At 47.1% G+C, this 27814-nt stretch overlaps 1 protein-coding gene across 1 annotated transcript in view; it reads left to right on the top strand.

Annotated features, from left to right (window-relative positions):
- Nucleotides 1–27814, top strand: part of Iqca1 (IQ motif containing with AAA domain 1) — a 128366-nt gene that overhangs the window by 11619 nt on the left and 88933 nt on the right. Inside the window, exons 4-6 of the mRNA XM_028880381.2 lie at nt 2328–2519; nt 4109–4180; nt 13640–13845. Of these exons, the coding sequence (XP_028736214.1) occupies nt 2328–2519; nt 4109–4180; nt 13640–13845 (470 nt within the window). The remainder of the gene's footprint in view (nt 1–2327; nt 2520–4108; nt 4181–13639; nt 13846–27814) is intronic.

Below are 27814 nucleotides of genomic sequence, written 5' to 3'. Positions count from 1 at the left end.
CTGGGAAACATTTACCTTATTCTCAAGTAGAGAAAAGAGCTTCCCTTCCCCGCTTGCTATATGAGGCCTATAAGGGATTGTGTAACTTTGGCGTGGTTGTTAGTGATTTGTTATAATTACTTTATATAAAATAAAAATCAAATGATAATGCTTCGTGGGTTACATCGGGAGCCATAAGACTGAGCCAATCACCAGCTGGGTTTGCTTTTTCATCTCTAATTCACCAGGTAAAGTCAGGAACTAAACCCACCAAGTTCAGAATTCACAAACTCAAAACCTACTGTGTGTTCTCAGTCACTCCCTGGTCTTTTATGAGTTCTGACTGAGTGACATTTGAATCACCTAGAAGGACTATTGCTGGGAAAAGAAAGCCTTTAAGAAACCCTCAGAAGGGCCTGGGAGACGGTTCAGTGAGTAAAGAGTTCTCTTCACAAGCATGAGGCCCGGAGTTCAAACCCCAGAGCCCTTGTAAAGCTGGCTGTGGCAGCAAAAGTGCCTCTACCCCTGCAGAGGCATTCTCCCGTGATGTTCCCCTACGCTGGTACAGCTTCCCCCTCACTTCCAGGACAACAGTAGCCTCACTCTGATCCCATTCAGGTCTTCATGGCCTCTAAAGACTCCCTAACAGCCTTGCTTATGTACGTCTGCACCCCTAAAAATGGCACACACCAGTCACCTAGACCTGTTGCTATATACCCCACCTGGGACCCCACAGTCTGCAGCACGAACCCACATTGTTTTCTGTTCATCATGGTTGGATGTGTGTGTGTGTGTGTGTGTGTGTGTGTGTGTGTGTGTGTGTGTATTGTTCATGTGCACACAAGTGCATGTGCTTGCACTTGTGTGTTGAGTGTATTTCTCAATCATTCTTCACCTTACTTTTTGATACAAGACCTCTCACCCGACCTGGACATCACTGATTCCGATAGACAGGTTGGCCACTGAGTGTCATGGATCCCCTTGGCTATGCCCCATGGGGTTCCAGGCACACCCTGTCATACCCAGCTTTTTAGCTGAGTGCTGGAAATTCAAACTCAGTTCCTCAGCCTTGAGGGAGACTGAGTCACCTCCCCATCCCCTGTCTTTTCACACATGGAAGTAAACAGTTCTGAATGGTTTAACATCCTAGTCACTGCCGTCTACAGCTGACCTCAGCCTCTTACTTGTAGTACATTTAAGTCCTCATCTCAGAGACATCGTTTCCATTGCTATTTTCCCATTAAGCAAATGATGGAATCTCCAGCATTAATCAATATGTCTGATTGACATTTCTGGTCATCTCAGGTCTAATTTGCTATGGAACTAAACTTTTGGTGTGTCAGTTAGCTTTCTGTTTGGAAGGTAGTGGTCTGGTCCATGGTGGCTAACTTTGGTTATTAACTTATCACACCTGGGAAGAGGGAACCTCAACTGAGAAATGGCTTCCATCAGATTGGTCTGCGGACATGTCTATGAGGACTTTCTTTTTACAAAGGATTTTTCTTTTGGCTTGGTTTTTGAGAATTTTGTGCATGAGCCCTGTGTTTACACCACTCCCCACAAACTCTTCCTGGGACTCCCCCTCCTTCCAAATTCATGATCTCTTCTTTATTTACCATTGTTGCATATATATACAGAGACATTATATATATATATGTATATATATATATCATATGTAATTGTATATAGTTATATATAACATATTTTTAGTTCATTATAAAATAATGAATGTGTGTATATACATTATATATGTTATACATGATGAATATGTTACATATAAATACATTCATACACGCATCTACAACCTACTAAGTCCATTTAACATTGCTCATGTGTACATGTGTCCTGAGATGACCACTTGAGATCGGACATCCTATTTGGGAACTTATCCCTGGAAGAAACTAATTCTCCCTCTCTTCATTTTAATGTGGGACATTTCCCTGATTGTTAGCTGTAGGAGATCCCAGCCCACTGTGGGTGGCGCCATCCCTCAGCAGGTGGGCCGAGGCTGTCCAGAACGGTAGCTAACGGTGAGCTGGAAGCCAGCCGGTAAGCAGCATGTCTCTGTGGTGTTTGCTTCATGCTTCTGACCTCAACTCCTGTCCTGGCTTCCCTTGACGATGAGGTGAAATAAGCCCTTTCCTCTCCAAGTTGCTTGTGGTCATGGCTTTTATCACAACAGTAACTCAATCTAGAACACAGCCCTTAAGTCAGGATCACAGTCTATAGTTGCTGTAGTACAGTATGCAGTTGGCGGCAAGTGCCTTACTTGCTAAGCCGTCTTGCTGGTCTAGTTCAACATGTATAAGTAGCGATTTGCCTGATATTTTTTGTTTTTATTTTTGTAGAAATTTGCCGTAAAGAGCCTAGCATTGGAGGAGGCTGTCAAAATGATCCAGATTGCTGAGCGGGCAAGGCAGGGTCGCCTCAGGGCAATGTTCATGAAGCAGATCTTCCTCCAGGAGTGCAGAGCCAAGGAGATCAAGCTGCTGGGCCAGAGACTAGCAGACACCAGCCTGGCGGCACTGCAGATCCAGAAAGTACGGACATGGGGGCGCTTCTGGATTTGAGGGGCAGGCAACACGTTCCATCCTTGTGGCAGAGCTCTGAAATTCAAAACCCAGAGCCCTACCTATAGGAAAGCTGTGTTGAGTTAGTAAACCCCACAAAGATTTATTGGCTTACCCTGGAGAAGCATCGTCTTGTTTTTATTTTGTTTGTTGTAAACTTGGAAGTTAAAGATGCAGAACACTGTGTTTAAAGACTTCCAAAAGGGCACCGATAATTGTTGGAAAGAATGTTGCTAGACTCTAGCAAGGATGTAAACCCACAATCAAGATTTTAAAAAACTGCATCCATGCAGAGACAATTGGGGAGATGCCAGGAGCAACTCCTGGGGCCTTGAAGACAAGCTTGCCACTTAGCACATTCCAGCCACCAGCCTAAGGGCCAGAACCTCGGTATTCCTTCTAGAGGGGCCCCAGGGACTGATTTTTTTCCTTCTTAAATAGTCTTGCAGTGTACCCTGTCTTTTTCCTAGTGGAGGGCAAGGTTGCTTGTGAGAAGATGAAAACTACCGCCATGTGGCACAAATCTGAATTAAATTAAAAAGAGAGTAAGTCTAGGGAGCCTGAGTATGCAGCACATTGTCCTCAGCTGTGTCTGGGTAGTTGTGAGAGAGGACATGAGAAGGACAGGCAGATCCCTTTCTATCTCTGGCCTCTGCACCCTAAGCTACGCTTTAGTTTTACAGTTTTTGGAAGCATCTGAGCTGTTACTTCCCAAGTTACTTTGGAAGGTTTTAATTGTAAAACAATGAAGTGCTATCTTTAGGTACAGCCTCATTCTTCTGACTTCTAGAAGTTTATCTTGAAGAATCCCAAGTAAGATTCAAAGACATCTATGAGTCATTTCTGTAATTACCCTTCTTTAAAACTATTGTCTATAGGGGCTGTAGAGATGGCTCAGTGGCTAAAAGCATTGGCTGCTCTTCTAGCGGACCTGGGTTCAATTCCCAAGCACCTACATGGTGGCTCACAACCGTGTATAACTTCAGTTCCAGGGGATCTGATGGGCTCTTTTGGCCTCCGTGGCTGTTAGTTCCCATCCATGTATTGCACAGACATACATGTAGGTGAAACACTCGTACACATAACATAAAATAAAAATATAAGAAAGCTGTTGCCTCGCTCGCCCAGCCTTGATATGAGGGTTTGTGCCTAATCTTATTGTAACTCGCTATGCCAAGTTTGGTTGATACCCCATGAGATCTGCTCTTTCTGATGGGAAACAGAGGAGTGATGGACCTGGGGGAAGATGGGAGGTGTTGGGGGGCAGGGACTGGGAGGAGTGGAGGAAGGGGAGGGATGCCACTGGGATGTATTATATGAGAGAAGGAAGGAAGGAAGAGAGGGAGGGAGGGAGGGAGGAAGGGAGGAAGGAAGGAAGGAAGGAAGGAAGGAAGGAAGGAAGGAAGGAAGGGAGGGAGGGAGGGAGGGATAAAAGAAAGCTGTTGCCTGTTATCCCAACGTTTAAAAATCAATCCTAGTGGCACCCACAAGTGCGGGCTAGAGCTGGGCAGTTTCTACAGGAGAACTTCGGATGGGAGTAATGATGCATTTGTTCGCAGGTTTGGCGAGGTTTCCATCAAAGCCGGAAAACAGTGAAGGAGAGGGAAGAGGAGATGGTATTCCTGGGGATGGTAAGTTCGCTCCTTAAAGAGCAGATTCTGCCGGACGTGCAGCTTCTCTAGTGAGCGTCTGGGGAAAGCAAGGAAAACAGAACTGGTGACTGGCATGCCTCTGCGAGATGCAGAGAACTCCAGACAGGAGGCAGGCGGTTGCGTCGGGAGTCCCGCACTCCTGCCTAGTGCCGGCAGAGCCCCGGCTTCCTGAGTGTCTTCCTGGTGAGAATGGAACAGCTTTGGTCCAGCTGGCCCTGGAGGGTCCGTTTCCACAGATGAGTAAGTCCTGGGTGTATCGCCGTGTAGCTATGTCAACAACACAAAACAGTGGCTTAGGCAACCATCCGTGCTGTGGCGCAGGATCAGGAACCTGGCACAGCTTAGTTCTCTGCCTAGGGTGTCACATGGCTACTGTTGTGCAAGCTGGGGCTGAGGGGTCTCATCTGAGGCTCAGGTGGGAAAGGATCTGCCTCCAAGGCCACGTGTCTGTTAGCCGCGCCCCACTCCTGGTGGGCAATCAGACCAGGAACATCAGTTCTTCGCCAGCTCTCAGTGGAAACAGGCCAGCACCTGGTCTCATGGACCCTGGAATCTCCCATGTGGCAGCTTGCTTTCCCAGAGACAGCAGGGAAAGAAGGTACACTCATGGTATGCAGACCTTTGACAATGCCGTGTTGTTAGTTAAAAGTGAGTGACAGGTTCCCACAGAGGAGTTACAGCAGGTTGTAGGGACCAGAAGGCAGGACACCAGAATCCCCTTAGAGTCTGGGGCAATGGATCCTCAGTACATTCTGTGCATGGAGCATGGGGCTTCTGAAGAGGGCTCATGTGTCCTGATCAGAGCCCATGCCCCCCAGGGCAGCCCACGACTTCGTTTTCAGATCCCTCTCTTCCTCAACTGAAACCATCCCCCCCCTCTCCCCACCACCACCCGGGTCCTGCTAAATTACTGGGTACTGTTCCCTGTCGAAGCTCAGGAGACCTCGTGTGTCCTTTACACGTGACATCCTTTCAGAGCCCAGGAAATCAGCTCTGTAACACTGGCATCACCAGGGATGTGCTCATGTGCTCATTCCTGATGGGGCCTCATTTGTTGTCAGCTTTGGTTTCCATTAAAGGAATTTTAACGGAGAATCCTAAGATCCCAGCAAGTCCTACAGCACCAGCTTCGGGTGTATCACATGCAGCCAGCCGCATTGCTGGGGGCCCCATTGGTGCCCTCAGATAAAAACACATCGACGGCAGTGTTGGCAAGGACTGGGTATGTGAAAGGAACTAGCTGCCTGTGGAGCTCTAGTGAGGCTGAGTAAGAAAAGGAGAAACAGGAATATAAATAGACCATAAATAACCACAGACACTAACAGGCTAAAAAAACTATTAGAACGTGTCTTGAACCTCTGTGGTCATAAATTAGAAGACACCGAACAGAGAAGATCATCTAGGGAAATATAAATATCAAAACTCACGGAAGCCGTAAGAAACCTCAATTAAGCCAATCACAGTAGCAGAGGCTTGACAGATTCTCCAGCCTCTGGGTTAGTCAGGGCCTGGGAGAATTAGGCGCCAAGGGCAGAGCCAATGCTTCTGCAAAGTCATTCAGGAAACTTCATTCCAGAAACCAGGGTGGAGCTGAGCCCAGTCAGTACAGCGGAGGTGGTTCGGGGGTACTGTATGGTCCACATAATGATGACCTGTGTGGCCTAGCACCAACGCCAGCGCACAGTGAGTTAACCTGGCTGGACCTTGCTCCCGGGGCTTGGAGCACCTGCCCATGAAGGACCAGAGGTCCATCACATCCCCATCCTGCTCCATTCCTCCACCTAAGCAGTTCAGCTACGGTCAGACTCTGAATAGGGCATTTCTGTTGCAAAACAAAACCAATCAAATACAGTTAATTTTCACTCGGTCGGGAGACAGAGCGAATTACCAACCAGAAGTGGCCTTGCCTGTATGCTGTTTCTGTCATAGTTGGGGCAGCGCACATGACAGTGGAGTGTGACCAGGACACTGCCCCCCACCACTGCAGCTAAGCACCAGCTCAGCAAAGCAAAGCTCACCCCCTGCTGCCGCCTCCCTGTCACCTCCCCACTCCACTGGCCTTGGTAGGCGGGTGAGGGAGGGCTGCTGTTATTGGGTGTTGATCCAGAGAGGAACTGGGACTTACTTTACATGCTTTTGAATTGTTGTTGGAAAATCAGTCATAAGCAGTTTCTGCCTCCCCCACCAAGTGATATGGTAAAAGGACAAGATACGTTGGGTCAAAATAGAAAGAAAAAGATAGAAGAAGAAATAAATCTTGGCTGTGGACTTTGGGTCAGAAATACAAACTGAAAGCTGAATGAGCCGTAGATGGCACTGATGTGACACCTGAAATGTCACCTGCTCCCAGTGGGCTGGGCTGAGCCCTCCCATGTCAGTCATCCGCCAAGACAATCCCTCCCAGACATGCCCACAGGCCGCTCGCATCTGCCCAGTCCCTCTGTTGAGACTGCCTGTAATCCCAGTGTGCACGAGGCACAGAGAAGGGATTCCTGGAGGAAGTCAGCTAGGGAAACTAGTCAAATCCGGCTCAAGTGAGAGACCCAGCCTCCACATGTAAGGTGAAGGGTAATCAAGGCATGCACCCGAATGCACAGGTGTGCCTACACACATACAAATGCCCACATAAAAACACACACAAAGACACATACCACATACGTATACATGTGAAAAATAACCTAATTATATTGGTGGTTTTTACTTTAAAAATCAAACCAGCAATCTAAGATTCATGGCATGTGCTTAAGCACTATGTGAAATTTCACAGTGGTCAAACTTTTGACGCAACAACTTCTATTTGAGTAAACTTCTATTTAATGTGATTAATTAGCCTGCATTCATTTACTGGCTATCTTCTGTATTTTTTTAAAAAAAAAAAAAAAAAAAAAAAAAAAAAGGCCAGAATCCCAGGCAACAGCCAAAGACCTTTGCATTCACCCTTCGGTCTTGACTGCCTGCCCTGGTACTATTCTGAGGTGGATCGCTCATGGATAGCTCAGACTACCCCACTTTCCTCTGTAATTTCCGCGTGCTGGACTCGAGAGAGCCAAGCATAAGAACTCTCCACAGTGCCATTTGCACAGAATGAGGAGAACAGCTCCCCCGCTGCGTGTTCCCTGCGACTTTCTCTGCATGCTTTTTTACCCAGCATCCTGCCTCTTGACAATACATGTGCTATTGAAATTTTAACCACTGAGAAATACATGGATTCAATTTTTGAAAGAATGTTATCTGCAGTTTCCTGGCTGATGACCATAAAAAAAAAAATCCACTATCCCAAACCAAAGGCATGTTTTCAATTGAATATATTTTCCACTCTGTCACTGATGAAGGTGTTGCCTCCTCACTTCAAATCTCCGTTTTCCATTTTGTCACTGTGAAAGCCAGTGGTTTATCTGATCCCAGCTGTGCCCGTACCTTCACATGAGCCCACCACGCTTCCAGGAGCAAACGACTTGGTCTCTGAAAGCGGAATCAGAGCAAAGGGCATCACTCTGTCTTTTACCCCAACCAAATGTTTCTCTTAACCGTTGGCATACAAATTATTTTTTTGATACTGCCATTTTAAATATTTAGATTATCAAGTCTACAGAGGAAAATAAATAGCGGTCTAAAACTTATGTACGGCTATTTTAATTGGCAGAACCAATGGCATGGATCCCGTGAAAGGAAACTTAATGACCACAATCCATTCTCTTCCGTGGACCCCTCAAAGCCATCCGTCCCGCAGTCAGGGCCCTACATATTTTACATTACCCTGAAGCCATGGCTGTTTGCATTGTAATGAGGAACTCTGGGGACACTTATTAAAGGGTAGGGCCTGTCCTTCTCCAAACATCATCGGAATCCTGAAAGCACCATAAACCCCCATTCATTTTCAGACTCTACCATCAAACGAGCTACTTTCTCCACCGCTTTGGGGCTAATAAATTAGAATTTTATTCTTGTTAACCCCAGCACAGTCTGGATTACCCTGAGACGGAAGCTCCTAGAGACCCTGCTGTATCTTTTAACATTATAAGAGCTGCCTGTCCCCTCCGTGTCCCAGCAGAGGCAGCATTCAGCCACAAGCATTGCTCCTGCAATCACTGGGACCTCTGGGACCTCTGGCTGGCAACACGTACCTTAGAGGCAGACTTGGTTTAAAGCCCGGCTCTATCCTTTGCCAGGGGCAGGACCCCAAGTCTCCCACGCCCTCCCTGGGAACTTCGGTTTCCTCTATGGCCAGCACAATACGGTTTCCATCACAGAGCAGCAAGCGAGACATCCGAAGAGCATAGAGAGGCCTTGCCGGAGTGTGAAGTGGGAAACACCTCCGAGGAATGTGGCTGATGTCATCTTGGGAAATGATAAAACGTAATGATGGTTGAGTGACCCCTGAAACAAAACATTTTAAGTCCTGGAAGTTCATATACAAAACCACAGTACACTTCAAACTTAGCTCTTGTGTGAAACACATGTACTGACGACCCAAAGATCCAGTGTATCTGGACTCTCATTGCTACACCCTACTGAATCTGTGTACTGAAAACCAGCCTGTCAAATTTTGATCTGGAAAAGTCCACGAGGCTGAGTCTGTCTTGATGCCTCCTGACCAAGCTGCAGAGGGACCGTCTGGAGATTCCCCCAAAGCAAAGCTGTGACCGCCTCCGCTGGAGCCTGCCAGAGGAAAGCCCACAGAGGCAGCAAGCCGCCCCTCCAGCCCACCACGCCCAGTGGTGAGGGGCTTCCCCAAAGTGCTTAGTGGTTCCAAAAGCTCATTTCAGCCAGCCACTGTCCCCTTGCCTTTCATCCTGGACACTGAGAAAGGAAGACACTCACAAGCTCCAGGCCAGCCTGGGCTACAGTGTGAGGCTCTGTTTCAAAAGGACACAAACACCATCCACTTGAGAGGCGCTGGAGATAAGGCGAGGCTATCTCTGTCTTTTCTATTAAGTAGGATTTTACCATCCAGTTCCCTGACCCGATATAACCGATACATTTGATTTCAAGTCAAGTGTGTGTGTGTATGAATATACATATTCATTATACATATTTGTATATGTATATTATGTATTATATATCATATAATATATTATATATTCATGCATACATATCAATTGTATATTAAGAAATAATATATTACTATTACTTGTTGTTGTTAATATTCTGCTTAATTATGGCCCCGGCTTTCCAGGTCACCAGACATTAAAGGACAAAGATAATCTTTTTCTTTGTCTTCTCTTTGTCCTCTGGCCCCAGGAGTGCCTGTGGGTTCTCTTGAGCTGGAGGCTTGCTTTCGTTCATCTCACAGGAGACCCTTTACAAAGTCTCCCCATGCTGCATGGACTGTGGCATGGCTCGGGGCTCCAGTCAGCCTGGCTGGCTCACAAGGGCCTTCTGGGACTGCTGGTGCCACCATGCTGTCCCGCAGAGAGCAAATGATGTGGAGCTGTGTCCAGCTCACAGCACATGAGGAACACTGGCCAAGCATGGTCTGTTCTGCTCTTCAGAAAGCGTAAGATCCTGGGTTAGATACCGACATCATTTGCAACTCCGACACACTCAGTAAAGCGCTAGCAAGTATTTTTATGTTTGTTTGTTTGTTTGTTTGTTTCGTAACCCACTTAAGTTAGAGGGGTATCAGGAGGGTTGTGTCACCATGAAGTCATGAAAGGGCACTGTCTCAGCAGGGAGAAGGCCTTGTGTAAAGCCACCACATGAGACCGTTCAGCAAGAGCCACCAAGTCCAAATACACATTGCTTTCCAAGTATGATCTATAGCATCCATAAGAAACTATTTTCAGACAAAATGGCATAAGCCTGAGACTCAACCAAGAGAGGATTCAAACAGAGAGAGTAAGGGTGGCCTCAGTCTGTGTGTTCTGCCTGTGTGACCCTGGGCAAGACCCTTGACATCTCTGTGCTCCTATTTCCTCAGATATAAAGTGGAAGTAGTAACCTTCTCTCTGGGTAAGGCCGCTGTGGGGACTAATTGAGTTCAGATTTGTAAACCACTCAAACTTGCCTCACAGTGAGGACTTTAAACTGTGAGAACAACACAAAGGGACAGACTCAGCCTGAAAGCTCACCAACACCCACCCTGTCTCAGTTCTTCAGTAAGCGGTTGTCTTTTAAAGACCAGGTTTTTAAAGAAATCGAATCTAATGGGCTAGAAAACATTCTTACTCTTTAACAGATTAGAGCTGGCTAAAATGGTGGGTCTTAAAGATTCACACTGAACTCCTTCAAGCCAGAGAACCAAAGAAAAAGGTTCTCTTCCCTGTAGTCCTTGGCTTCTGCCTGTCCTTGCGCAGAGTGGGTGTGTTTGTAGACCCACAGCTGCATACATACAGACAGGTGACTCTGAAATGATGGGGCACCCACCAGTTGGCACATTCCCAATGGGACCTGATGAAGAATAGGGTGTTGTGTAATCTGAGGCCTTCCTAGTATGAAATCAGAGCCTGGATGCCTAGGCAGCCCTTGTAAGCACCTCCCCCAAGCACTAGTGGACATGAGCAGGCCCTGGGAGAGCTGGTGTGACACAGTCACTAGCTGAGGTCCGTTCCTCCCCTTCGGGTGACAACCAACAGATAGACGTTCTTTGGATAATCGCCAGCACCAAACCACGTGATTCCCTGTCTATTTGGGACTGATATACTGACCAGGTTTTTGTACATGACCGTTTTCCCTTCCTAATTTCAACAAGGGTTTTTAAATCCAAAGCCTGTCGAACGTTAGCTAAACATGGACATTAACGGAGCGTGGAGTCTTGTCCCAGCGCCCCACCCTCCCCCAAAGTCAAGAAGCATTGCTTCACGTCGCATTTCTTCAGCAACATCAATTATTAATGTGTGTGTTTTTGCTGACAGAGGACCTCGCTGGAAATGTAGGTTTCGTTACTCCGTTCTGGGTCGTTAACTGTGGAGAGCTGGTAAATGTAATGGTTTGCTCACATGGGGAGCCTTCATTAAGATGCATTAATCTACAGCCCATGCATTTCAGTGCATCGTATGTTATCATGTTCTCCCCTGCCTTTTAATATCCCTAATTTATTTTTAAATGAGTTGCTGTTTATGTGGCCAGCTAACAAATTTGAATTCATAAGACCAGTGTTGCTAAAGAAGATAAGATGTTTGTGCCCAAAGGACAAGATACTCATTAGCATAGGATGCAGATTTATTAGAACCTTCCAATGCAGAAACAGCAAGAGGAGAGGGTTACAGATGCCCCAGATGTATTCTTGCCAAAGAAAGTCTATATGGAGAAGCGCGCATGAACTCTGCCATCTGAATGGCACAGCAAGGAGCTTCACAACAGAGTGGAAGGAGCCCGCAACTTGCAGCTGCATCTCCATCGGCTCGGACCTCTGCCTTCACATCTGTCCAGTGGGATTCTCCATGCTCTCATTTCTACTTCTAAAGATGAATTCGAGCGTCACCCAGGAGACACGGTGCAAGGGCGTATGAGGAAAAGTACAACCACGTCGTGAGATGATTAGATCAGCCTGTGAAATGATTCTAACGGGGCTGGAGAGATGGCTTGGGGGTTCGGAGTGTTCACTGTGCAAGCTTGAGGACTGGAGGTCAGATCCCCAGGCCCCACATAAGTGCTGGGTGGGCGTGGCGGCCCACCTGTAATCCTAGCTCTCGGGAAGGGAATACAAGAACAGACTTCTCAGCTAGAATGACCGGATCCATGAGTTCTGGGTTTAGATGAGAGACTCCAGGAAGATGCTCAAAGGCAGCCTTTGACCTTCACACACACACACACACACACACACACACACACACACACACACACACACACACAATTGTATCTGCATGCACACACACATGAAAAACAAAGATTTTATATTTCTCACTCTGGATTCACCTGAATAAAAATTGTACTCTTCATACTAAATTCTCTTTATACCAAGTGAGAAAATTGTCTCATTTTTAGTAGTTTCTGGTGGGTACGTTTATAGAGTGTTACACATGTAGCTTCCTCTCCTGTTTCACTCGACTGTTTGGCTTTAAGTGGATTCTAAATTCTAGCAGATGGAAAGGTAAGATAATCTCTCCTACATGAAGTTCCAGAAGTGCTCCTTAGAGATGTGTGTGTGTTCAGAATTTCGAGAATAACTGAGTCTGGACTTCCATTTGCCGGTTGTGCTGAGACATCAGTGCAAAGCCACCGACCCACTAGCTAGCACAGCGATCCCTGGGACTGACCAGAACTACTCCCCCAAGAGTTAAGGAGTTACTCAGACTGATGCAGTAGGCGTTGCCAGGGAGACAACAGACACAAATGTCTGTAAGAACATCGATAGCAGGAAGATAGTTCAGAAGTAATGAGTGCTAAGTATTGGTAACTTGGTTACTGACATAATTGATTTAAATTATTCCATGTAATTTTAGATTTAAAGATAACCATGTTTAAAACCAACATGCAAATTTCCCAGAAATGTACCCGTGAAAGGCTGGCTTCAGTACCCAGTCTGCCTGCTTTTGAGAGCCTTGATTGAACCTTTGGATGTCTCTAAAGGACGGGCTCTTCCCTCACACGGGAGAACTGTCCTGATGTTGTGTTTCTGATCTCGGGGAGTGGAAGTACGAGGCTCAGCTTCCTTGTCCACGACCCTCTACATCATCGCGTCCTCGTCTCTAGTGCGGGACTTGGTTAGATTGCTGCAGAGGTGTGGGCTGATCTTCCTGATTTTGCTCCCTTGGAGCTTTGGAAGAACTGTGTTTTATCCTAACACCCTTTGAGGCATGTCTGTTTAGAACCTTGTGTAGATGCTACCCATTGCTTGGGGCCAGGGCCCAGAAGATGCACCACAACCAACCGCTTTCTGATTTGTTGATTGACAGATCTGGAGGAAGAACATTCTATAAGACGTGTTGGGATGTATGTCTGAACGGGCTGCACAATGTCTTTCTTTAGAGAGTTGAGAGTGGATGTTTAGATCATTCTGAATAATCAGACTACAACTCCTTTCAGTAGCCTTTGTGACAAACATCCCTTCTCTGCATTCTGTTTCCTCCACTGATAAGATTGGGAAAGCTTTCTGAAGGGACTTTTTAGGCTTCCTGAATGTACTAGTTTTGGGTCACGGTAGCAAAATATCTAAGATGATCAACTTAAAATATAAAAGACTTATTTTACCTAAGAGTTTTGGAATTGTTGTTCATAATCAATGGGTCCTCACTGCTTTGGATCTGAATATGTGTGTTTTGAGCTATCACCCATCTCAGTGTGTGCAGTGGCGCGGAGCTAGCCCCGTTCTCCCTCCCTCCACAGTGAACGAGTTCTTCAGGGTGCACACTGGCTATGATCTGGTACTCTAGATGTATTTTTGTAATGCGTCTGTGGTGAGACACCTCCAAGACACAACATATTGGATTCCCTTTTAATATTTTCCCCAGTCCTGTGACTCTCAGAATCTCAACTTGTGGGGGATTTTCTTTTCAGAAGCCGCCTCATGTCTATAACGAAATCAGTGCGGCCACCATCCAGTCTGAACGCGTGACCCGCCTGCGGAACGAGGTGCAGTTGAAACATGAACAGAACTACAAGGAAGCCTTGGTGAACATCAAGGAGGAGCTGAAGTTAATGGAAGGCCCTGACATCAAGGAGCACCTTCAAGACCAGATCCGGCAGTGGTTCATTGAATGCAGGTAACAGCATCCCCTCGGGTGGCACGGCTCACTCTGTGCTGTGGTTGTTGGTTGGTTGTTAACTTGTTTGGTTCAGGCTTGAACTTAAAGGAAGCCTCTTGCTTCAGCGCTGGCATGCTGGGCTTACAAACATGAGCCGCCGCCTGGCTTGTGTTCTTCAACACCAAGGGACCCAGGATAAAGATGTGAGGTTTCTTGACTTCATTTTGAAAAAGTCAAATGCCGATGCTGAGGATTCAGAAAGGTTTTTGATTAAATTGCTTCTCAGTCTGTGTTTGTTTTTTTAATATGGCCCATGTAGTGCTCTGTGACTGCATAAAACAGACTGTGCTGGGTAGGGTACAGATGGCCAGGTGTGTCTAAAGCCGAGGGAACTAGAAATAACCAGGTCTGACTGCCCTTCCCTTGAGAACCAGCAATCCATTGCTTATAGGAACCTCCTTCCGGCTCTGAGCCCCTGGTCCTCCATCAGTTGGAGGTAGCTGCGAGTTCTGAGCCCTAGGACTCCCTAAAGTGTTGGGTTGCTAGGAGTTCTGAGGCCAAGGCTCCAGGCCTATTCTTATATTAGACTTTTTATTGCCTTTAAATGAAATGCTATATTGTCTGAAACTTGTTTGCTGGAGACGTTTTAAAGTACGTTTTTTTTTTTTTTCCCAAGAGGAGAGAAATAAGGGTGCTCTGTAGCCAAAAGTTTCTCTGGTCCTGCCTGGTCTGAGGCTGCTTATAAAATAATCATTCACTGGCTTATATTAATTCCCAACTGTATGGCCTATGGCAGGCTTCTTGCTAGCTAGCTCTTATGACTTAACCTATTTCTATTAATCTATAAGTTGCCACATGGCCTTGGAATTACCTGTCTGCTGGTATCTTGCTGCTCCTTCAGTGACAGCTGGCGTCTCTCTCTTCCTCTTCTTTCTTCTCTCCATATATCTGCTTGGATTTCCCGCCTGCCTCTAAGCTGCCTTGCCATAGGCCAATGCAGCTTTATTTATCAACCAATCAGAGCAACACATATTCACAGCACACAGAAAGACATCCCAGAGCAGTGCTCTGTCATGGGTGCCGAGGCGGGAGACTCGGACATCTCTTCCCATGCTGGGGTGTTGTATCACCCCAACATTAGGTTCTGAGACACTCCAGAATGCTGGTCAGCTCACTGGGACGAGAAAACTGAATTCTTGGGAATAGAAAAATCATATCTCCTCTTTAAATAAAATCACACCAAAGAGTATATGTGTGTGGCAGGCAGGCTGTGAGCAGACATCTGGGGATCCTTGCCTTCCTGGGGCCAAACTTAGGAAGTTTCTCACAGCAGAAGAGATGGACCTCCTTCTGGTTCATCATTCACCTTCTTGTCAGTGTAGAGGCTCACAAGGGACATATGGGGCTCCCAGATGACAACTGGCAAGAGGCATGGGCCTGTTTCCAGCAGCTGGACAGCCAAGCCCTGTCCACAGCCATGTGAGTGGACCCGGGAATGGAAAGGTATCGCTGTTGTCAACCTCCCGTATTGACCTCATGTGGAAATCGAATACTTGTTCCCTGCATGGGAGTCTGACTTCATCCAAACTTGGTGGTGGGTGTTAGGCATGACGATTATACTCTTTCTTATAAATGGCATTTCTACACATTTAATGATTTTTCTCAAATTGAGCATTGAATCTGTGAACTTTCCTTTGCCTGGGAGGGGCACTTAAATTAATGATCTTAATGGAGAATTCGGAACTTATTCTAGGAGACAGGTGGGCTCATCCTGGGGGAGGGATATACAGATTCCTTGCCGTCAATCTCCCTGTCTTCTTCTCCAGGAGATGGTTGCACAAATGCACACACTTGTCAAAACTTATCAAATCCCACTCTTGAAATCTGAGCAGTTTATCACCTATCAATTATACCTCAAGCCAAGCTGTTAGAATGCTATAAGATGGGTGGGGTACCAGCAATATGCCATTGTGTTAGTTATTAAAATTCACACAAATTTGCTGTTTCTCAGACTATCAAAACCCAGGGTTTCAGCCTTATTCCCAACCCACGCCTGCTGCTCATAGCATAAGGATAAGTTGCTCTTCTGGTTTAAAACGGTTGCTTCAGGTCAACTGTCTTTTCTTTAACGATGTGCCATCAGTTCAGATGTCCCCTTCTCAAGAATCTTGCCTGCTTTCTCTTCTTATGGAGCCTGCCTACACAGAGACCATGCAGCAAACACCCAGCCCCACGCTGGGTGAAGAGTGACCAGACTGAAGGATGTGGACAGACACCTGTCACTTATCACCTTAATACTGGGTCGTGTGGTGGGAAATGAGGTGTTAAGTGAGTTCACTGTTGTGTGTACATCACAGGGGTACACACACACACACACACACACACACACACACACACACACCACACACACACACACACACCTGGATGCCCAAGCCTCCCTCCATGACTGGGCGCCATGATGCTTCTAGAGAATACCTGTATGTGCGTGTAGTAGTAGTGTGTAGTACATGTGTGGAATAGCACAGCACAGTGTTTTATCATACTACTCCAAATGGCACACTGTTTAAAAGGAATGGACTGTTTATTCTGGAATTCAGGGCTCAGTGTTCAACAGTGATCCCTGTTGACAGTGGGTCACCAAAGCCAAACCCACAGATAACAGCGTTCCTGTGCTCACAACACATGAAACACGCTAAGCTTTGTGGGCACTCGTGGAAAGCTTTTGGGAGGGTGCAGCAGAAACTGAAGGTTGCCTCCAGCTAGGCTCCAGGGAGAGGGGTTAATCTAGAGTCGATCTTCTGTACTGTGAGAATTCTTTTGTTTCAGTATTATTTTTAGGATAAAAAAAAAGTTATGAGAGGGGAAAAAGGCAATCAGCTTGTGTTGATTTAAAATATTTAAGAGACTTGTGTTTCAGGGAAGTAGATTAATGTGATGTCATCACTATACTGTGTCATTCTCAGTACAGAATTAAGTAAAATGGCAACAGGTATGAATTATTTTCCCTACCTGAGTCCTGGGAGGCCCTGGCTGTTACTCTGGAAATGCCCAGTTGTTCCAGCATTTATGAGTTTCTTTGAAGATCCAGCTGGTGGGTCCTCTGAGGACACTTCCTCCTGACCCCACCATCTCAGGGCTGGTTCGAGGCTCCCTCGTGGGTACACTGGGCAGAATTCACAAAGGCATAAAAATTCCTCTTTTTGAAGTAATGGAAGGTCGAGGGTAGATTTATTTTCATAATTGGATTAAAGTCATCTGATGGACTTTGATAAAGAGCTTTGCTCCCTGCCTTTTTAAATCAAAGGCAAATAAAAGCAAATATTGTCTTTTGAAGTATGAATCACAGTCAGTTCTCAGAATAAATTCCAAAAAGATGCGCAGGGCAGGTCAGCTGATCATGAGAAGCCATGAGCAATAAACAGACACTCTTGGCTCATCTGGTCGGTGTGTACAGGCTGGCCTCAGGCTCCAGCTCACCATGCCGCTGACGGTGAAGCTACCTCCGAGGGCTGGGTCACAGGTGTGCACCACCATGCCTTCTGATTATTTGTTTCTCAAGCTGTCCTAGGTGAAGGTTTAAAAAATTAACAGTTTCATACATGTATATAACAATTTTAGGTCGTTTTCAATCTTATCTTTGTCTCTCATGCCTTCCCCCTCGCGCTGAAAAGTTAAACTTCAAAAGTAACACATATTCATTTGAGGTAGAGTTTAAAAAAAAAAACTGGCCTATGTATAGTTTTCATTTCAGCATACAGACAGCAACTGTGAACATTTTTGGTCAAGTTCCTTCCTGTCTCTTTTCTCTCTAATATATGTTTTAATTAGTTTTATTTATACATATTTTGCATTAAAACTTCAACATTGAACTTTCCCATGGCCCTGTAATGCTTTTCAAAAGATTTTTTTTTTTTAATGAATGCTTGGCATTCGATTGCATGGGTGCACTAGATAATAAACTGATTGTAATCTTTTTAATATTTTTCAGAGCCAATAAAAAAGGCTATCAAGTGATCTTGGAATTTGTGTTAATTTAAATTTTTAAAATTTATTTATTTATTTATTTATTGGTTTTTCGAGACAGGGTTTCTCTGTATAGCCCTGGTTGTCCTGGATCTTGCTCTGTAGATCAGGCTGGCCTTGAACTCAGAGACTTACTTGCCTCTACCTCCCGAGCACTGAGATTAAAGGCGTGCACCACCAGCACCCAGCTAATTTAATTATTTTGGGGGTTGGGGAATAATTCCATTTTTGTTTTAGCCTTGAGACAGTGTCTAACTATGCAGCCCAGGTTAGCCTTGAATTCAAGATCCTCCTGAGTGCTAGGATTAACAGGTGTGTCTCCCCAACTTATTTGAGTTGTTTTTGCTTGTTGATAGTTCTTCATCTGGGCTGTTCTATCATTTATCTACTTCTCTGTGTCTTGGTGTTGGGTTTTTCTTCAAGTGATCTCTGATATGTAGTTAAATATACACGAATGTTAAACATCCTTAAGCTTTTGGCTTATTTTTAGAATACTGACTGTTGAGGTTTTTATTTGTCATTTTTATGCCAAGGGAGGCATCACACCCTTTCCAGGTACCTTCCACATGCATCCTTTGGTATGTCTTCTTCCCCTTCTTCACACGCTAAGGACCTGGGCTCTCCTGCAGAGTGTGGCAGTGACCTGGGCTCTCTCTCCTGCAGAGTGTGGCAGTGACCTGGGCTCTCCTGCAGAGTGTGGCAGTGACCTGGGCTCTCTCTCCTGCAGAGTGTGGCAGTGACCTGGGCTCTCTCTCCTGCAGAGTGTGGCAGTGACCTGGGCTCTCTCTCCTGCAGAGTGAGGTAGTGACCTGGGCTCTCTCTCCTGCAGAGTGAGGTAGTGACCTGGGCTCTCCTGCAGAGTGTGGCAGTGACCTGGGCTCTCCTGCAGAGTGTGGCAGTGCGCACGTCATCCTTGATATGGCATGGGCTATTTGAAGCAGCGCTTTTGTTGAAGATCTCGTCTGGGAAGCATAACTAGTCAGAAGTTGTTCCAGTTGTTGACTAAGCAAGAACCCACTTCCCAGGCTTCACCTTCATTCCTCCTCCTAGCCCCAGGGCCAGAACTCAAAAGTGGGGTTCCACACTGTAACTCCCAGGGTCTGCTTGGTAACTGTAGCCATCTTAGTGACTGGGTACCTCAGGTGTGCATACAGGGAGGAGGGGAAGACTGTCATTTCCTGAATACTTTTTCTATTTCAAGAATGCTTTACACAAAGCGACCTTTGTGTTACTTTGCTCTTGCCGAATTAAATCGCCGCAATCTTGGTGTCTTAACCGGAAGTCTGGATGTTCTGAGATGAAGGGGTAGAGCCGCGCTCCCGGGAAACTCCAAGGATAATCCAGTCACTGCCCCTTCGAGCCTCTGATGGCTGCTGCCACTCCTTGGCTTGTGTGTCTAGGTCACTCAGCCTAGCTCAGTGGTCACATCGCTCTCTCCTCTGTGTGTCTCTGACCACCGGGCACATGTTTTGCAAGGTATTGAGGGCAACATGGTGGGAATACCACATGACACAGATAACTCCTATCGGAGGTTCAGTCACATCTTCCAGAACCATTCTTCCATGTATGGTGTCATAGACTCCAGGGATTAGGACTAAGGGTCTTTGGAGCTCACTGTTCAGCCCACCCCACACCTACAGCCCTATGAGATACACTGTGCCTTTCCACCCACCGACAGCATAATAAGGTCCCCACTGCAGGGCTTTGGGTTGGTCTAGATAGTTACTACCCAACAGGACTCTGCTGTGCTGGAAATGCTCTAGATTCTGCCAGCCAGCACGGTAGTAGAAGATGACCCCGTCTGGATGTGTGGACTGGCTCTGACTCACAGAGGCTCAACTTTGCAATGCGCAAACCAGGGCACATTTAGCAGAAATGGCTTTCCTAATTTGAACGTGGACCTTTTTCTGGGCTGGAGCTGTGTGGTATGATCCTTGGTGATGGGCAGTAGTGGGTAGTAGCATGGAGTATGGGGTGAGACTGAGCTCCCAGTCAGTCCAGTGACCTCAAGGGGATTCTGTGGTGTGCTGTGTGGTTAAGCTGGGACACTCGGCAGGGCAGGTATATTAAATGTATTTTCCACTTAACGTGCTTTCCAACTCACAGTGTGTTTATGGGACACAGACCTGTAAGGTGAACAGCAACCGTGTATTTTATTTTACTTCATTTGAGTGTAGGTTGGGGCAGCCGCCTGTCCCCAGTAGCTAGCATGTGGAGCAGCACAGCTGAGAGGATGCTTGTTTCCAGAAAGCACTTGCTGTGCTTGGTGTCAAGTGTCCTCACTTGAGACCACCATTCACTGCATTGTTTCTGGGCTCAGTCGTGAACTTCATCCCGAAGTCTCATGAAGGGGTCCCAGCCACAGCTTCATCCAACACGCACTTATGAAGCAGAACCCTGAAGCTCAGCCAGGCTGCAACCCCCAGAGCCCGTCTATGGAACTGGGGCTCTCATCCCTGAAGAGGCGATGGCCTTTCCTCCTCTCAGTCACCTGCATCAGCACCATGTAAGCTGCTTTCATCACCAGAACACTGGGGCTAATTCCAGGCCTGGAGATCTTTACCGACGAAAACCCCAAGTTTGTTTGGGAGTCTTGTGGTGCCTCTGCCCATGGCAGTGCATTGCTCACTGGCTTAGTTTGATTTCTGTTGCTGTGATTAAACACCCTGACAGAAAGCAGCAGAGGAGAGGAGAGGAGGGGAAGGGAGGGGAAGAGGGGAGGGGAGGGGAGGGGAGGGGAAGAGAGGAGAGGAGAGGAGAGGTTTAACTTGTATTTTTAGCCCGAGTTCCAGCCCATCATTGCAGAGAAAAGCCACAGAAGCAGGAGCTTAAAGCAGTCGATCATATCATATCATATCCACTCAAGAGCAAGGAGAAATGGTGCCCACCTGCTCCCTGCTTCTGCTCCTTTCTCCTCACTCATACCAGTCAGGACCCAGCCTAGAGAATGGTTTCACCCAGAGTGGGCTCTGTTAGGTACTGATCAAGACAATTCCCCAGAGATAGCCCCACAAGCCAACCTGATCTGGGCAATCCCTCCATTGAGGCTTTCTTTTCAGGTTATTCTAGATTATGGCAAGTTAACTGTTAAAACTAATCAACATTTACTGACCTTCTTAAAAAGTGCCCTGACTTCCAGGGATTTCAAATGGGGCCTACAGCGCGGGAGTCAGAACACTCTGATGGCCTCTCCAGTCCCATTTCAGCAGGCTTCCATGTTACTCTTCCCATTGCTGGGATCAAGTTCCTGACAAGAAGGGACTAAAGAGAGGAAAGGCTTCTGTGGCTCACAGTTTGAGGGGATACAGCCATCACAGCAGGGGAGACAGGGCACAGAACCCTGGCCTTGGTTGGATGGGTTGCATCCGGAAGCAGGAAGTAGAAAGGAAGTGCAGCAGGCCTACCCTCACTGCGTACTTCCTTCACTGAGGCTCCATTAGCACCACCAGCTGGGGACCAGGTATTCAAACACAGGATTCTGTGGGTGACATTTCACATTCAAACCGGGGAGTGCTGTGAGCGATCTAAGGGGCTGTGTCGCTTTTCCAGCAGGGTAAGTTGGACCCCAGCAGTGTGACCCCCTGCTGGAGATGCAGCCACCACCACTGCCTGTTAATGTTATGATGCAACGATGCATCTTGTATAGACAACACACAAATGTACTGTGAATGCTGCATACACACACAAGCTCTCACGCTAACTTGGGAGTTGAGGCCCTAGAGAAGAGGCACATGGGTTCAGATCTCCACTCCTCCACTTAAGTCTTTATGACCTTGAGCCATACCTCCTCTCTCTGCCTTTGTTCCTGCATCTAAATGTGTGTTGGTGATGGGGACAGTCTGAATGCCTGCTTCGTGGACAGGATCGTATAGATTAATAAATATGACGCCATTAGAATGCTGAGGACTCATGTGCTCCATCAGACACACAACGTATGGCTGAGAACATGTGTTATATCCTTGGTAGCCCATGTTTTCATCCCTGCGTCATCCCCAGCCATAGGCGTATTTGGTGGCCTCTTAGTCACAGTGCTGCCTACCAGCCCACAAAGGAGAGATTGGCTGGTGGGGGTGGTGGAGAGAGGAAGCCCCCCGAGAGGGGGAAGAGGCTTAGCTGGGAGAGGGCTCACAATAGGGTTGTGATCAGAACAGCAAGTGTGGAATGTGCTCCAGCCCCAGGGCACGGGAGCAGCTTGTCTGAGGTCCTGTGCAGATGTGCATTCTTCCTGGAGGAGGTTTCAGTCATTTGGGGGGTGGGGGATTGTGCTTTCAAAACTAAATTACAATCTTAGTTACGGGGGCTAAGCTTTGGCATTTTAGGACTGGGAGACCTGGAATGCGGGACCCTGTCTTCTCCCTTAGATCGTGCATCGGGAACTCTAGAACCAACCTGTCAATGCAGAGTCCCCGTGCTCTGGCCCCGGGAGGGCCAGTCTAGGAACAGGAACTTGCTGGCTACGCCGCTGTCTTCAGTGGACAGCGAAACCTTGGCTTTGATGCTGGCCTGAGGGAATGGAGTCCTGTTTCCCCCACTGCCGCCCCTGGCACTCCCTGCCTGAACACAGAGCTGCTGGACCCCCTCAGCTCCCGCTAGCTCTGTCCTTACAGTTTGCCCCTTTCGGATGAACCTGCCTGCCTCCTGCTCTGCGAGAGAGGGGTCTGTGCCAGGTGCTCGTAATTAGCACCCATCTAATTAGTTCTTTAGTCTTCTACATTGTCTCACTGACGCACCATACACATCTAGTGCAATTAGCCCACACAAGCGTCACAGAAGCCCCACAGGCTGAAGCGGTGGGAGCCAGCCCCTCAGCTGTTGCTTTCATTTTAATTTTACTACCATCACCTTGAATTCTTTTTTTTTTTTTTTTGGTTTTTCGAGACAGGGTTTCTCTGTGTAGCTTTGCGCCTTTCCTGGAGCTCACTTGGTAGCCCAGGCTGGCCTCGAACTCACAGAGATCCGCCTGCCTCTGCCTCCCGAGTGCTGGGATTAAAGGCGTGCGCCACCAACGCCCGGCCACCTTGAATTCTTTACGTGATACAGGAGATGAACAACCCGCCGAGTAACCATGGTAACAGTAGGCCGCCCACGGCATTGGAATTAGGAATGCAGAGATTGGGAAGCTCTAAGTCTGGAGTGCTGTGTAATCCCCGAATCAGATCAACACACACTGGAGACTGAGAGGGGCTTTCTCGCTCAGGGTTCTTGACTAGAATTCTCCCTCGGCTCTGATCCCCAACGCCCAGGACATCACTTACTTTTCCCGTTGCTGAGAAGAAAGCAGTTCAAGGAAGGAAGGATGTATTCTGGCTTTCAGTTTGGGAGAGCACAGTCTTGGCAGGGAAGAGCCGGCCACGGGAGCATGAGCAGCTGGTCACACTGCAGCCACGGTGAGGAGGCAAGGAAAGCCAAACACAGTACTCAGCTCCCTCCCTGCCTTTCATTCCGTTAGGATCTCAAGCCTGCGAGGGGCTCGCCTCAGCTAGCCTGATAGAAACTCCCTCACAGACACGCCCGGAAGTTATCTCCTGGGTGATTCTAAGTCCTGTAAAATTAATTATTAAATTCATTAAATATTGAAAATACTCACCATCACACCAACATTTCCTCCTCCCAAGGGCTCCAGCAACAAGGCCCTTGGCCCAAGTGTCCTCAACTCTAAGCCACAAAAGACTGAGAAACGGTCACCACCCCTTTGTATGAAAGGATGGTGGACACTTGTATTATTTTTTTCACTGCTGTTTTCTTTTTTGATGTTTGTGTCGTAAAAATTGAGATATGAGGTGGCAGTGGCTCATGCTTTTAATCCCAGCACTCGGGAGGCAAAGCTGGGCGGATCTCTGTGAGTTCAAGGCCAGCCTGGTTTACAGAGCGAGATCCAGGACAGACACCAAAACTACCCAGAAAAACCCTATCTCAAAAAACAAAACAAAACAAAAAATTGAGATACGGCTTAAATGACGTTAAGTCTGCTCCCCACCCCCATTTCATTGCACAGTTCTGTGAGTTAAAGTTTGGCATTTTAAGTCTGGGAGACTTTGAAACTGTCTTCTCCCTCATGCATTGGGAACTCTAGAACCAACCTGTCAACGCAAAGGTCAGGCTGGGAACAGAGGCGTGCTGGCGGACAAGAAGCAACCTAAATGAGGAAGGGTTTATTTTGACTTTCAACTTAAGGAGAAACAGATGATCATGGTAGCAAAGGCGTGGGGGCGGAAGAGTGAGGGAGTTTACAGGCAGGAAGTAGAGAACGGCAGGAAGTAGGGCCAGGCTATCAAGCCTCAAGTTCATACCTAGTGACTACTTCCTCCCATGATGCACCACCTTTTAAAGATTCTACAGCCTTCCAAAACAGCACCACATGTGGAAACTGAGTGTTCAAAGACAGGAGCCTGTGAGAGCATTTCTTCTTCAAATCACAATAGTGCTCACAGCGGTCGGGCTCATTAGGTACCTCCTGGGAGCCCAGGTCTTTGCTCCTGATTCCTCCTCTTCCCTCGGCTGCTTCATGTGTTCATGCAATGTAGTTAAGAGGAAAAGAGGGAGCCACAGAGAGAGGAAGAAGGGGGTGAGGAGGGAAGAGAGGGAGGAGAATCCAGGGATTTGAGAAAGCTGGCTGTGGCTTGCCATAGTTATTTCACAGAAGACATCGTAGACTTACGGAAGCTGGGCAGCTTGGCTCAAAGTCCACCTAGTGACTAGCAGATGGAGAATAAAGATGCCAGGGAGAGACCTTTAGAGATGTGGGCATTGTGTAGACCCAGGGTAGTGTCCGGGGAAAGGGCAGAGCTTCCCTCCGAGAACTTTCAATGACATCAAAAGAAGCCACCAGCCTGCCCCTGTCAGGTACCCTCCAGGTGGTTGGGATCCGAGCTATATTTGATTTTTTCCTTCACATTTTCTACATGTTCTGCAGGAACTCTGAGTTATATTCAAAATGAGACAGAAGTTTAAGGAAGACAGGGTGGTCACACATGGAGAGACGAGTCGAGGGCTCATTATTGTGAATTCTTTGTGTAATTACACATTCAGTGAATTTTCAAAACCACTACAGTCAGCAGAGGAGATGCAGACACACGTGTGGGTTGCTTGAATAAGAAGCCAAATGAACCTCCTCCCTGCCATGGCTTTCATGGAAAATGTATGCAGTTGGGCAGGGCACGCAAGAAAGGATGGGTAAGAACTCGCGGTCCTGGCACTATTCACTGAGGCCTTGAGGACAGGCACATAACCCATGTGAAAGTGTAGGTTTTGATGTGGCTCATCACAGTAAATTAAATTAAGAGTACCCAGGGGCTCTTGTGGTTCAGGTACCAGAGCTGAAAGACGGACACTAGGCTCTTCCCAGCACCCAGGGGCTCTCGTGGTTCCCGGTCCAGGTACCAGAGCTGAAAGACACTAGGCTCTTCAGCAAATGCAGTGTGCCAGTTTCCTTTGTCTTGGTCCCTCTGCATTCTCAGTGTGCACCACAGAGTGCAAGGACAGAACAGCCATCTCCGTGACAGTGACCTCACAGAATCAAGGTTGGCACTAGCTGCCCCTGCTGGATCTTCTATCTCCAACACCACCCAAGAAATGAAAGCTTGTCTTAGGCTTAGACGTGGATTAAAGACTCACATCCAAGCATTTCTGCTGCAGTGTGTGTAACACTGTGGTGACAGGATCACACGTGGGTCTTTGCACTCAGGGACTTCTGGTTCTGAACAGACAGAAGAGCCATGGTTTTGTGTAAACACTGTAGGACAGAAACAGCCACACCTTTGTGTTTTCTAAATATAGTGACACTCCTTGCCACGTGATTGAACAAGGACAGAGGATTGAGAAAGGATGGGAAGATGAAGCTCCTTCTGAGGAAGGGCCGGGGGAGACGCTGGCTGGGTTTTGAGCCTTGCTCGATGGGAAAGGATAACAGCGAAGAAAGGCCTTTGCTGTTATCCCGACAGGAGCAGCTCTGTCCTGAGCATTAATTCTCCTCCATAAATGGCATTTGGGATAGGAAAGTAGAAACAAGATCTACTTGTCACTTTGTCAACAGAGGAGCAAACCAACATAGGTTCTCATATCATCCCTAAGGAATTGTTTCTTTTAATGAAATTGTAAAGGGAAGGGCAGGCTGGCTGGATGTGGGGGTGTGCTTGTCACGTTCAAACATGAGCAGAATTCAAGACAATACTCTTGGGCCAAGAAGGAAGCCTTGGTCTAGACTGGAACCAGCTAATAACATCCACTAATAAGCAAGGCATCTATGAATAGACCGACTCTCTTATCTGGCTCTAGGGGATGAAGAGACTGGGTGCGCAGGGCTCTCTTGCTCTCCTGTGAGCACAGGCCTACTCGGTGTCCCAAGGAGGCCATGTAATCAAGTCCATGTGCAGTCCATTGCCTTTATTGAGTGTCTGCGAATTTATGGCAGCAAGTGACACCTTCAGAGGCTTCTGTGCAGAGGCACAAGCTGCTTGCTTTAGAACTTGGGAGAAATTTATGGGGCTGCTGACATTAATGGAGGTGGCTGGATGACTGGGGGGGATCGGCCGGAAACCCCTCCATCCATATATTTTTCATACTTGATGAAACACAGATAAATCTCTGTCCTGTGTGTCTGAGACGGTGAGACCCGTCGAAGCCTGGTGTCGGGCCTCGGGGGGAAATTTATCATTTGAGGAGTTCTGCTTTCTAAATCACTGTGAAGTCCAGACTGGCCATTTGCACATTTGTATGAGAATTTTTGACAATATCCATAAATTTTTAATAGGCCCTAACTTGACCAAGCGCACCACACCTACCGTTTGTTAACAGAAAAATATGAGACCGGAGTGTTTCCCCTTCAGCGTGTTCAGATAAAGGAGCAGGAAAACAGCCCTCCACTTCCACCGTATTTTTAGTGAGAAAGACAACATTAGTCACTAAATAAATTTTATAAGAAGTTAGCAAGGCCCCCATCATTTGTCACATGTAAGTAGTAGAGTTTCCTGAAGTCAGAGAAAATTAAAAAAAAAAAATTGTTTCTTGGGCACAAGGTTCCTATTTTTAAAATAACAAAGCTAAGGTTTTTGCAGAGACAGAAATGCCCTGGTCCCCATGGAGATTTTTTAATTTATCATTATTATTATGATATGTGTGTGCGCATGCCATAGCACGTAGGTAGAGGTTGGAGGACAATTCTGTGGCGTGAGCTCTCTCCTACCTTCCCATGGGTTCCAGGGATGGAACTCAGATAGCCAGACTTGCCTGGGGGCGGGGCCGAGGGCCTGATCTGCTGAGGCAGTCCAGGCCACTCCGAGGGGATTTCCTACTTTACCCCATCACAGGAGTGGCTAGCGGCAACTACCACACAGCTTTCCCCATTTCCAGTAAAATCCTGTTTATCATACTTCTAGTCTCCCAGCTGCTCCCTGATCTAGTGTGAAGCTTTATTGTAAATGCAATTTACTGGCATCTACCCGGGCCGTGCGCTTGTCTGCCTCTGTCTCCCCGCTGCTATTACAAGAGATGTTACCACACCCGGTGGGTAACTGTCCTTTAAAATCCTAAAGCAGAGAGGATTCTGATGGCACAGACCTGGGAAGCTACTCGGGAGGCTGAAACCAGAGGATCAGAAAATCAAGACCTATCCAGGCTACAGAGTGAGTTCAAGGCCAACCTGGGCAATTTAGCAAGACCTGGTCTCAAGATTTAAAAAATATAAATATTTTAAAATTGAGGATGTAGCTCAGTTATAGAGATGTATGTTTTAACATACATACAACCATGCTTCTGGGTACAATCCCCAGTACACACACACACACACACACACACACACACACACACACACACGCATACACACCTACGAACACCCCACACACGTGTATACACATACACACATATACTCATACATGCACAAACCCATGCATACATATGATCACAAACATACACACACACATATAGACATGCATATGCATGCACACATGCACTGCATACATATACACAC

This window comes from Peromyscus leucopus, chromosome 13 (genome assembly GCF_004664715.2).
Source record: "Peromyscus leucopus breed LL Stock chromosome 13, UCI_PerLeu_2.1, whole genome shotgun sequence".
NCBI lineage: Eukaryota > Metazoa > Chordata > Mammalia > Rodentia > Cricetidae > Peromyscus > Peromyscus leucopus.
The sequence above is the reverse complement of the archived record's forward strand: the minus strand, read 5'-3'. Positions and strand labels throughout refer to the sequence as shown.